Here is a 12664-nt window from a genome sequence, read left to right as displayed (position 1 = left end):
GACTCAGCTGCCAAACAGCAGAGGACATGGTCCCACCAAGCATCTGCTGTGACTGCGTAAGGGAACTCCAAAGAGGCCAGCACATGTATTTATATTTCTGTCTAAAGGAGTCCAGAAAGGACCAGGAAAACCTGAATCTAAAAGGGAATAATTGTCAAAGGGCAGGTGAAGATTACTTTCTTCAAAATACAGAGAGATCTGAAGACAGAGAAGAAGAAACTGAATTGCCTAAACTTACTTTTTAAAGGTTTCTAAAGGGTTTTGCCTTTTTTATATAAACCAAGTTACTGGATTTCCAGTAAAACTTTTAGAAGAATTCCACAATATAAAAGACCAAAGCACTGAACAATAGGACAACAGCTTTGAGACAGACAACACCTAAGACAAAACCAAAATTGAAGTGATTGAGTCACTGGAACTCCGCACCAAGGGCAGAAAAGTATGCAGTAAATAGAAAATTAAATAGAAAATCCCAGCCATGAAGCTGAGGAGATCTGTATTATCAAAATATTTAATCACCTCTCATAATTTAGAATACTGTTGATTTAATCATGCAATTTATCATATCAGGTGCTTTTCAGGTAAGCAAAAAAAAAGTGAGCTAGTTTTAAATTTATCATCACAGCTTTATTAGCTTCAGCTGCACAGCTGCTGATTCGTATCTATTTACAGCTCTGCCACAAGCATGCAAAAAATAGTGCAATGGTGTATGCAAAGAGAAAAGAAATCGTTCCTGATCCCACTGTTTCCAATGCAATATTTCAATACTTCCATCTTCTGAAACATTTACCAGTTTCAGAATAGAAGGAGGTAGTTACCCCGCTCCTCTATATCCTGTGCATTTGGTGCTCATGTGAATTAGAACAGCTGAAAAGCAACAGTGAAATTTCTTTTTTCCTACCGTTTTTCCTTTCCTCCTTACCGATTTATGGCTTTTAGCTGTTATAGTCTTCACCTTATCAGGGTCCCAAATAACCACATCAGCATCCGATCCTACAGCAATCCGGCCTTTTCTTGGATACAGATTAAAGATTTTGGCAGCATTGGTGCTGGTGACAGCTACAAACTGGCTCTCATCCATCTTGCCTGTGGCCTAAAAACAACGTGATTTGAGCAAAACAGGCTTATAAAATGGGGGTTCACTATTCAGAGTACTAAACGGTCAGGGAGATACTGGAAAGCACGTAGTTCAAACACATGGTGATGTTGCATGAAGCGAAGATTTTATCAAGCAGGACTTCATACATGGCACATTACTTGGGAGTTTCAAATAAATGAATGTTCTACTCCTGGCATCCAAAGAAAAGCCAGTAACACCTTACTGCAAATCACACCCTCAAGTTAATCAGTTATCTGAGGTCCCTTTCTCTACAGAGGTGCCAAAAGTGTGTCTTGTTGCTAGTTCTAGTAACTTCCATTTAAATGGTTTAACAATTTTAAAATAGAGAAACTTATATGACTATTACAAGATTAAATAGAAGATCAAGATTCAGACTCTTTTAGAAACACTTCTTGCAAATGAAGTCCATTTTTTTTTATAATGATTTTTACATAATTTAGTATTACCAAACCTATACATCTAAGTAAACCAACCCCAACTATAAAGTCCTCGCCTGGAGAAATGTCACCACTAATTGAACTTTTTATACACTCAGTGATGGCTTAACAGCAGCTGTACACAACAGCATCTTGATCTCTCAGCAGAGTATTTTGAGGTCTTCCTTGGCAATAAGCAAGAGCAATGTTCCAAGGAAGAACAACAGTACCAAACTTTTAAATATTAAATAAGCACTTATTTCCTGCCTGGTAAAACACGAGACTTGCAAAATATAAGCTAAGTGGTGCAGGACTGAATGTTACCACCCGTAAATCCCATGTTGCAGCCCTTGCTGCAGCTCCTTCCCTTTGTGGCAGTAACAAAAAAGAAACAGCACTGGCTGGCTGCACTGCGCTTGCTTCTCTGCTTTGCTCCTATCTGGCAGATGTCTGAAGCTGCTTCTATGCTTGGAATCTCAACAGTGGTCCCTGAAGAAAGTGATTATTAAACACAGTCTGGGAGAAGTGCTCATAAGCCCGTTGTAAATACTACCACTTCCCAGTCTGCAAGATGCGTTCGAGCACAATGCAATCTGAGGTAATGAGTGTGTGTGTGTGTGCGTGCGTGTGGGTGTGCATGTGAAGATGGGCAATGGAGTGAGAACATCGTTGTACATTAGGGTCCACGGAACCATCAAAAAGTTGCTAACTTATACCGGCACCCCACTGCAAAATATGCCACTATGGATTACACGTATTGTTCTCCTTCTAAGCATTTTATCGTCTAGCCTCAGGCTCATCCATTCCTAATTTCTCAAAACCAACGAGACGCTTCTCAAATTCAAACGATCCATTCATCCTGTTTATATGGGGTCCATATCAAAATCGTTAAACTGCTCCAGATCCTACATCTCCAAGAAGCATCCACCCTGACACAACTGGAAAATTGAGCAGTGGAATCTGGAAGCCTCAGGTCTAATAAAACACGATGGTGTTGCAGCGTCAAAAGTGAAACACGGCCCTGAGTTCATAAAACTGGAGAAGGTTTTTGAGATAAACAATTCACCTCGTAGTAGTGCTCTCCCAGGGAATTCTCAGAAATATATTAGAAAGTCACTTAAGTGCTGGCTGAGTCTCCTGGCTTTCATTATTCAGCCAACACTCAATTTCTTTTCAGACCATAAAAGTAATTACTTACTACAGCCTTGTCCCAGACAACAGTCATTCTTTCCTCAATTCCATTGACACCTTCAGGAATCATAGTGAAGTTGTCCTTTCCAATGGCCTTCTGGGCAGTGCTGTACGGGCAATGTCCACTTCCCGTCACCTGCAGGTCCCCACTGCGGAGTTAACATACAGAAGGTTTACACCAGGCATCACCACTGTTATTGTGGTCTCAGACTAGCTACGAACGGACCTTTCAAGCCTACACACGAGAAGCCTGGCTGTAAATCATGTCAGCAGCCTTTACATGTTGGCTACAGATCACTGAAGGGTGATGACAGCATTGGACGTCTCCACTCTCCCTCAGGAGCACCCTGAACTCCCAGATTACAGCCCCCTCGGCTTTCAGGCTGCTTATCTATCGAGATCAGGCACAAGCCCACTAATCAGGACAAAGGATTATTCTAGGATTAAGGAAATGATCGGAAGCTTGTATGAAATGTCTGCCACTCTGAAGATAAACTAATTCACAACCACGCTGAAAAACAATGTCAAATTTTACAGTGCAAAGCCATGAGCATCAAGCTTGTTTCCCTGCATTTCTCCCTTGCACATAGATTTTTCTTGCAAGTCTTACACAAATATTTCTTGTCTGACCTTCCAAAACAGAACCTTGAAAATAGAAAAGGAAGGAAAGTTTTTTATCAGGTAATCTTCTAATTAAACAAAGGCAGGCATATGGAAGTCAAACACGTGCTCTGGATTTATCCAACTTAAAGGTCTTAACATAGAAAAAGGCATGGAGTAAAACACAAAAAGATCTACCCAATAATAATGCTTTTATTTAAGAAGTCAGGTTTTTTTCAGTCTAGAGAATTTTTTTTTGCACAGAGCAGAAATGGATCACAGCTGCTCTTGGGAATAAGGAAGAACATAACCAATATGCAGAATCTTGCAAGAATAGAAAGACAAAAAGGAAGATGGGTTCTTCAATATCCACAGGAAACGGGTGCTATTTTTAGGTCTTGTTTAAGCTTACAGGAGACGAGCACATTAAAACACACCATGATTTCTCTTCCATCACTCCAGAAGGGAGATGACCCCAAGAGCCTGTCGTCCTTTTCTTTACTGACTATGCAAGTTCCAGCTCTGAAACATCTGAAAGATTCTGGTCCACAAATTTAGATTCCAGCAAGCTAACGAACAGCCAAGTACAGAGGAAAAAAGTGTCACACATCAGTAATTCTAATGCAATTTTATGGGCTGCCAGCCCTAATGATTGCTGGCAGTCAGAGAACCTTTGGCCTCTTTTCTGGCTCTTCTCCATGAATGCTCACATCCATCCATCCAGCCAGCCAGTTTTTAGCAAAAGCCAAACCCGTGTATTTAATATGGAAAAGGCAGCTATGGTTTAGCTATTCCTGATTATTAATGACTGCCTGGTGTTACTACATAGGATGAAACCAAATCATCAGTTAAACATTCATTTATTCTAACACAACAACGAAGTCAAAAAATTGCAGCGCCACTTCTCGCTTTTTGTTGCTCTCCTGTCAGCTAAGTTTCTCATGCCTTACCCTCTCTCTCTTTTCTGCCCTCTGATGAACACAACCATGAAAACATGAATGTCACAGCCAGGCCCTGTACCACTGCCCGTTCCCCTGAGGTTTTACTATGCTTCTTACCCCACGCTATTAATTCCTACACCTGAAAGATATTTTTATCTTCATGAAAGATAAAAAGGAGTCGCTTCCTCTGAACTCCCTCTCCTCTGACATTCAATGTTGTTTAATGACATGCACCACCCCCCTGTCTAACCAGCAGAAGACTTCTGAAGCTGAAGCACATTGCTTGAGAGCCGCCCAACACCTCCTTAACTACACTGGCGCTCCTACTGCCTAGATGTACTCTACTGTCAAACAGAGCATCAGAACAACTGAAAAACTGGGAGATGAGAAGGGATCATCACAGAAAACATCTCCAAAAGATGGAATGGTGGGAATTAACAGTGGACGTGTGTATCTTTAAATGCCACATCGATACCTCATCATCTTATTCTTCACTGTCAACAAGGCTTTCATGGCTGGTGACATCTTCCATGAAGCACCAAGATGTCACATGCCTAGTTCAGAAGGGATGGTGTATCGTGGTGGCAATAGTGCAGCAGTACACCATGGAAGATGAAGGCTACCAAGGGTGCATGGCCCACAGGTGAAACAAGGACCAGACCTCACAAGGCAAACCCAGTCTGCAAACCCCATGAGACATGCTGGATTTGTACACATGAGCTTTTCAGTGAAAAATCAACACTTTCTGGGAAACCGTCACAAGCGGTATGCTGCATACTTGCAGAGGAAGAATGTTTTAAGGTTTTTTTTTAATGAAGGTAAGATATTGGTCTCCTAATGGAAAGTGCAATAGAAAAGTCAAACACTGTTTTTACCATCACTCTTGCATAAAATTCCCCACAAATGCAGGGCAGACTGATAAAATATACAGTTCTTTTTTTAGATTCACAGTATAGATTTAAAGTATTAAAGCCAAAAGCAGGCTAAGCTGCTGTCATTTAAGATCTAGGACTTTAAGCCACTAGAAAAAAAAAAAAAAAGGCTTTTTTGCATGCTTGACAGATAACGAGAACTTCTGTGACTCCTCAGTTTGTCTTTCTGATGTTAGTTTAAAAAAGTCATTCTTTGGATTGCAGTTCTAAAAATTCGCTTACTATTTTAGCTAATCTGTTTTGACCCACATACTATTATTTTGGGACTCTCTTCTAGAAAACATATAGCCGTGTCTGATAGAGTAAAGAGCCAGACATTTTGGTACACATTCACATGTGCTGGCTAACAGCCTTACCCTCACACAATGAGCTTCACTCTTTACAGTGCTGATAGTGATGGATCAGACCAGGAAAATAATTTTTCTTCCTTGTCCTGATTTTAAGGAACAGAAAGCTCAATTATGCAAAATTATTTTTGCCATCAGACTGTCACAACAGAACAAATTCCTGCATATTCTCGCCAGAACGACACATAACTCAGAGTTCAACTGTGCCTTCATTAACAGTGCTGTCCACGCAGCATCATTGGGGCAGCTGAGCTAAAACCTGGGTTTGGTGGACTGCACAGCCTGACCCGCCCGTAAGCAAGGAGAGACGTGTGCGAAGCAGTGGCACTGACTGACGGCAGCTTGCCATCACACATAGGCGCCCACCCACCTAAAGGGCAGCTCTGTCCAAGCCTGGGTTACACATGCAGGGTCCTTACATTGCCAGCCACGCTGGCACTGCCTGCCATACAGCCTGCCAGGTAGTCACATGGAAAACTAACCTCAGGAGGAAATGTTTTCTGAAGACCAGTGGGTCACTTTTAGGGTTCAAATACTGGTTCTCTGGGTAGAGTGCTGGAGACCCTAGGAAGGGGATGCAGCGCGTGAGATAACTGGTACCACATGGCTTAATTTATAAATAAGGTTTTGAATGGTAAGTGGAGTTCCTCACTCCAGCACTAGCAATCTGTCCTGGTGGGACTTCAGCTATGAATTTCTGTTTCATTTCAAAGCAGATGGTCTTTTGCTTAAGCTAAAGAAGACCCACAGTTGGCTACAGGCAGGAAACACTGTCAAGGGATGGGTTTACAGTCTGGGTTGCTGGCAAGGCATTGCTGATGTCTTCTTATCCATATGAGAAAGACACTTCTCCCTCTGTTGTCCACATCCCTTTCATCTCTCTAGTGGTAACACTCTCGCTGCCAACGTGAAGACAGTCAGCCCATATCCCTGTCCTGTCAAGTGATGGCCTCCAGTTCACCAGCCTGTCTCCACCCGAGTCCCTGACAGTCTCCTTTGCAATCCACTCCGGCCTCTTCCTCCTGCCTGACGTACCTTCTCTGTATGTACCACTTATCTTTGCTGTCTTCCAGCTGGAGGACCCTGGAGCCTATAAAGACACAAGGCAAGCTAAAAGTAAAAGCAAGGCTGCAAGAACTAAACACAAGTAATAAACTTATATGGCTTTGATCCATGCCAGATGAAGGCAGACTACGAAGTCCGAAGTTTTTAATACAGAGGAGCTAAAATCACGAAACTCTGCTACAAAGACCTACAAGTTAATTTAGGACAGCCCAAGACTCAAAAGCGCTCACAGCTTACAGCCCCACACCAGCCTTGACAAAAACTGCACCAGGAAGGTTTTCTCGGTTCTAGGTATCTCTGCGCTCGGGGACAGCCCTGATTTCAGAAGCTGTGCTTGCCAGCTATGATCAGGGCTTAAAACGGAGCCTATTCCCACAGATGGGGTCTGTCCACCAGATCGCTGCTTATACTGGACAGTGAGGATGCCATCCGATCACGTATTAACAGTTTGGCTGGAGAGAAAACAGCGAACTAGGGAGAAAGCCAGCTTGAAGTCCTGGGCTAAAGCCTACCTAGCTGCACAACTAGGCATTGCTTGAAAAGCAGAAAGAAAAAGAACGAATTCCTGAAGAGCCAGCAGCTGCCTCTCTATCATGCTAACGAGGAGCTGGAGAGCCCTGCCTGCTCACCTGACAGCCTAAACACAGGGATATAACCGTCGCTGGCCTTCCCTGTCCTTCCCCTGCTGTTTTGTGTACGAGGCTAGTCTAAAGGAAACCAAACTGATGCTTAGATGATTCACCCCACGTGTCTTTTGCACCTGCCTGACCATCAGCCTGTAAAAAACAATGAGGATCTTACCATGCTAAGAGTGAATTTAAGTGGTCTGGAGTGGTAGGATCAGGGCTCAGAGGGGGTGAGGTCACAAAAGCTGCAGCCTTGGCCCAGTTTTTACTCCAGTAGTGTGTCCCATCTGTCCCCAGGCTGGCAGTGATAGGCTCTCCAAACACAAGGGGACCTTGGGGAAACAAGGATGTACAGGAATGATTACAATCCACTCTCTCTTCAGCACATTATAGCGCTTGCTGCATGCAGCCATGTATAATTCACACGCTGCTACACGTAGCTCCCAGAAATTAAGCAGCCCCGGCTTTGTCTGTACGATAAAAAATTAATCTGGAGGCTCTCTGAGCTACACATCTTTTGATCAGCATATTTACAAAGCTCTCTTTCTAACCCAGAAGGAGACAGTTCAGACCTGGTTTTAATTTGTGCTGTTTTAATCACAGCCACGTTCTCCCTGTTGCTCCGATTCAGAGGGCGTTTAGGTGGAGGATGGGCTCCCGCAGACAGATGCCTTTTTACCACTCCCAGGCTGGGCACAGCACCAGCAGATAGCAGCATACGATCCCCAGCATTGTACTCCCAAGTCTCCAGAAATACAAATATCAAGACGGCATTTTGCTCACTGGCTTTTCCATATGGCTCATGTGCTTTGTAACACCAACCAGCAGAACAGTCTTGACTTGCAAATGCAGCTTCGAAAGCAGCTGCCCCTAGGCTCACAATTCCCCTTTGGGTGCTTTGTAACCTGGATCCCCCCACAGCCTCAGCAAGCAGGGCTGGCCCACAGATGTCCCCAGTGCACATCCAATGGGGTCAGCCTCCAGCAGCAAGGCCAGGAGTGAGCACCAAGCATCCCTAACAGCAGGTCTGCTGCCCAAGCCACCCCTCAGAGCGTAATACCCTGAAATACCACCAAAAGGCACAGAAGATGTGCTAGCCCTGTGAGGAATAAAATACCTCCCTCCCATGAACAGAGATACAATAGCCTAAGGGAAAAGCAAAAGGGAAGACAGCATGAAGAAGAGTTACAACACAGTCTTCAAGGGGACAGTGTTTCCCAACTGAAAAATGTAGGACTTCCCTCCATCTTTCCCAACTGTAAATATTTAGGGTCTGTGATGGTGTTACCATTCTTTGGCAACCTCTCCCTGTATCTTGTGATTTGGGTCAAGATGAACAGGTTTTCCACTGAGCTTCTATTTAACAAAAAAAAAAAAAAACAAAACCAAGACTCTGGGGCAGAAAAGGAAGTCTTTTACCTTTCTTTCTGGCCAGTGCAATGATATCAGCCGCACTCTTGCTCATCACTTTGGTGATGTACACTGGGCAGTTTATTCGACTGGCAATGGTGATGGCACGGAAAACTGCTTCTGCTTCAAGCTGAGGAAAACAAGGAGGAAAAAGTTAACTGCAACAGCAGACTGAATTAAAAAATAACTGGAGGACTTAGCCATATTTCTCACTGTTTAGCAACAACTCTTCAGGGGTTGATTCTGTTTTTTTCCATAAAGAGAGATGCTGTGCTGGGAAACAGGGAGCTAACCCAACCTCAGACACTTCACATTAGGAGTAACCATGGCCAGGCTGTACTTCCATTTAATGGGGTGCAGCTGCCCCAGCACAACCGGCTCCCTGCACCCCAGGAAAGGTCACATCCAAGCAGCTGATGGGGCTCCTCCTTACCTCCCTCCCACTCTTCTGCTTCAACCCTCTACCCTGCAGTTGGAAGGAGAACAAAGCAAGGAAACATTGCTCCAGCTTGGAGACAACATCTCAGCTGTCCCTGACAGCTTATGCTATGCAATCTTTACATAAGGATGACAGTGAATGCAAAGTATTCCCAAACAGCAACTTCAGCACTATGAACTGAATTTTGCCTGTAATCCATAAAAGCTTTTGAAGCATTGCCCAGTAAGTCCCCTCTGGCAGCATGAAGGCAATCTCCTTCCAAGGAGCCACCTGGGACGTAGGCACACAGGCAGGCATCTTCAGACAGGGGAGCAGTGCCCCCCAGCAGCTCTGCAGACTCCCTTCCCCAGTTACTGGTTTTGTACCTCCTTCCTAGACAGACTCACAGCACTGGCATTCTAATACCCAAAACTCTGTTGTGACTGAAAATACTGACTTGACAGTACAGAAATTTTTGTTCAAGAGTTGTGCTAGAAAAGTCGAGCAACTTAGCCCTTCCAAAACCACAAGGCTTAATTCTTCACAGTTTTGTAAAATATTTTTTTCTTACATCAGACTGTCACTTTCAGGTTGTCCTAAAACTTTTATCACCATCTATCTATTTGCTCTGGAAGCCCCGAACGTATCCACAGAAGACCAGGAAAGGAAGCAGGACCTCTGTACCTCAGTGCTGGGGCTAAGACGGTCAGATGCACGGTCAGAAAGAGGCAAAATTCCTTTCTGGAAACTGCAAATGCAGATTTTCCTTAGGCCCTTGTTCTCATTAAAAGGGAACAGCAAAATGAAGAAGTACATAAACAGTTCAATAGAAGAATGCAACCAATTAAGCCGATTCCTTTTGCCTTGGGGAGAGGTTATATAAAGATCTGCAAACCACAACAATCTCTTCCAGTTTAGCCTCAAATCCCCAGGCCCTTGTCTCTTTAGCCTTCAAGGAAAGCAGTCACTTCCCACTACCGCCCTCCATCATCCCATTCACAGTCTGAACTGCGTACATTAAGGGACATCTGCATGTCTCCACCTTTTCCTTCTCATTAAAGAAACCCCTTCCAGATGCCTGAGATGATCCATACCAAAGCCTGGTTTTCATTATAAGAGAGCTGCATAAAATAAGCTGCCTTGCAGCATCTTTCCATTCTCGCATATTTACATTTCTACAGCCTGCATTTCTACTACAAATATATCTGCTGGCATAAACGTAGATCGGTACGTGGGCGTATGCATATGTATGGTATATATGTACACATGCATCTTAGAAGAGGTTTGCAGCCAAAGCATTTTAATGATGCAGTTAGTCCAAAGCCTAACCCGCAAGCTGCACTGCTGATTTTTACCCTGATATGCCCATTTTTTTATATCATCACAAATCAAATCACAAGGGCCACACTCAAAAAATACATGCACACCAGTGACCTGGGCAGCCAGAGCTGCAGCTCCTCAGTGTACAAGAACACACTCATCCCTGGACCGAGAGAATGCACCTGCAGCAGCAGCAAAGGGTATTTCAGGCAAACAAACAAGCTGTAAGGGAGCTGGACTTTCCAAGTCTGAATAATACTGGAAGAGACTGGGAGAAGCAGACTGCTGCAACACATCCATCTATCACCTGCACATTACAGAAGCCAAGCTCTGATGCTACACGCTAGGCAAAATATTCCCATGAATGCCAAAAAGAGGGAAGGCTCCTACCTCCTCAGGCCTGCTCAGGGCATGTCCCTCAGGTCCGGTGATTCCCATCTCCAGGATACGCTTTTGTTCCTGCAAAGTAAGGATAAATGCTGAACGCCGCTGTAGGATGAAACCCTTGCACCAGGCATCCTCTGGCGGATTAACACCCATACCGCTGGACTGCCCCTTTTTTGTCTGTGTAAATGCAGCTGTGTAAGCCTGCTGCTGGGGGAAGAGGACTGATAACACTGGCTCTAAACTGGTCCCACGCCACCCCAGCGTCTGCTCCACGCAGAGGATTTCAGGGGAATATTTACCTCTGCAATGCAACCGAGCATTTGTGCCTCGAGCCATTGGGCTGCACAGCTGGAAATCTCCTCTGCCCTCCAGAAAGTCTTATTTGACATCAAGACACCAATCCAGGGAACAGGCTTCAACCAATACACTAAATAGTAATTATGGCTATTTCCAGCCTATGATTCTTCCCTTACTTGCACAAGATTCTACCTGGTTGCAATCCATGAAGCACTATCACCTTCCTCAAACTTTTAGCATTGCTGACACTTCAACAGATAAAGTCTTGCCTTTGGCATCCGGTTTTTCTGTAACACTTTTTTCCTGCAGATTGAATCACTAAAATTATGTTTTCATGAAAGCAGAACAGTGCTCTCTAGTTGTGAGGGTGCTGTATCCACACCAAAAAGCCCATCTTAGGACCAACGGAGGACTGTCAGAAAACATCTGTGCCTTCCAGCTTCACAGCAGTGACATAATTTTTTAAAAAAATAGTAGACAAAGAAGTGTCATCTAGCTTTTAATTTAAGGTCAAGCAGTGGTATTGGAATAAACTTTTCTTATTGTAGAAAATAGTGGTCAACCACTTCTGGTGGACAATCCTCCACAGGAGCTTGGTCCACATCTGCCAGCAGAGCAGAATTGGGACCAGAACTGTTGATGCTCCTCCAACCCTGGCCTGCTCTGCCCACTAATGGGCCAAGTTCAAGAAATGTAATGATTCTTTGAAACAGACAAATGTCCTCTGGAGACCAGGATGAAGTTACCAAATGTACTGTGTTGTGTCATCTAATAAATGTTTGATCCCAGGTCCCCGAGGGCAAAAAGCTCACACATTACCAACACACTCCTGCAAAACCTGAGCAAGTTAATATTCATATATACTTTTGCCTTCGTTGCAACCAATCAAGGCTGAAGAGGCATTAATAGGAATGTATTAATCTGACTGTGTAATTAAGAATATTTTGGTTAGAAAACCATAATCTTTCATATGTATTCTTAAAAACAGCTGCTCTAAATCTAAATCATTAATGCAACAGCTCTGAACAGTGGCAGTTGAAGACTTCAGATAATTGAAACACAACAAAAAATAAAGTTACAACCATATAAAAAAACCCCAGCAAAATGGCAAAGAATGGCTACACAAAGTAGAATAGGTTTGCGTCTTGAAGCAAGTCACAGATCACACAATAAAATCAGATTACACGATAAAATTACCTCCTGTAAGAGGATCTGAAAGTGCTAATAAGCTAGAATATTTTTTAGATAAAATCAAATTAGTATTTGCACAGGGGGTAGTCCTGAAAAACCTCCCTGCAGGCAGCTTTCTTTTCACTATCCAAATAATCCTTCTAAATAAAAGCATAAGGGAAGTCTGATTTTACGAGACAAGGCAACAGTGAAGAAATACATTGATGTATAACATGACACACATTTCTTTACTGTTTCCTCTTTTCCTCGTAATTTTTCTGTCCTGTATGTTCATACTCCATAGCTGTATATTAAAACTGATCAAAGAAAAATGTAACTGAAACAGACTTATTTCAGAAATGCAATTCCACGACTGCACCTTGATTTTAATGAGGATTGTACTAAAACATCATGGGTGCCGTTT

The 12664-nt window shown here is 43.4% G+C and overlaps 2 protein-coding genes across 9 annotated transcripts in view; one reads left to right on the top strand and one right to left on the bottom strand.

The window, feature by feature from the left end:
• The window catches only part of CRMP1 (collapsin response mediator protein 1), a 52387-nt gene that overhangs the window by 5953 nt on the left and 33770 nt on the right, over nucleotides 1–12664 (bottom strand). For both annotated transcript variants that reach the window (XM_040593863.1, XM_040593870.1), the window contains exons 7-11: nucleotides 10777–10845; nucleotides 8658–8778; nucleotides 7414–7570; nucleotides 2735–2876; nucleotides 923–1093 (exon numbers count right to left, since the gene is read on the bottom strand). In XM_040593863.1, the coding sequence (XP_040449797.1) occupies nucleotides 923–1093; nucleotides 2735–2876; nucleotides 7414–7570; nucleotides 8658–8778; nucleotides 10777–10845 (660 nt within the window). The remainder of the gene's footprint in view (nucleotides 1–922; nucleotides 1094–2734; nucleotides 2877–7413; nucleotides 7571–8657; nucleotides 8779–10776; nucleotides 10846–12664) is intronic.
• Nucleotides 1–12664, top strand: part of EVC (EvC ciliary complex subunit 1) — an 81037-nt gene that overhangs the window by 66863 nt on the left and 1510 nt on the right. The window lies entirely within an intron of this gene.

Source organism: Falco naumanni, chromosome 1, assembly GCF_017639655.2.
Source record: "Falco naumanni isolate bFalNau1 chromosome 1, bFalNau1.pat, whole genome shotgun sequence".
Lineage (NCBI taxonomy): Eukaryota > Metazoa > Chordata > Aves > Falconiformes > Falconidae > Falco > Falco naumanni.
The sequence above is the reverse complement of the archived record's forward strand: the minus strand, read 5'-3'. Positions and strand labels throughout refer to the sequence as shown.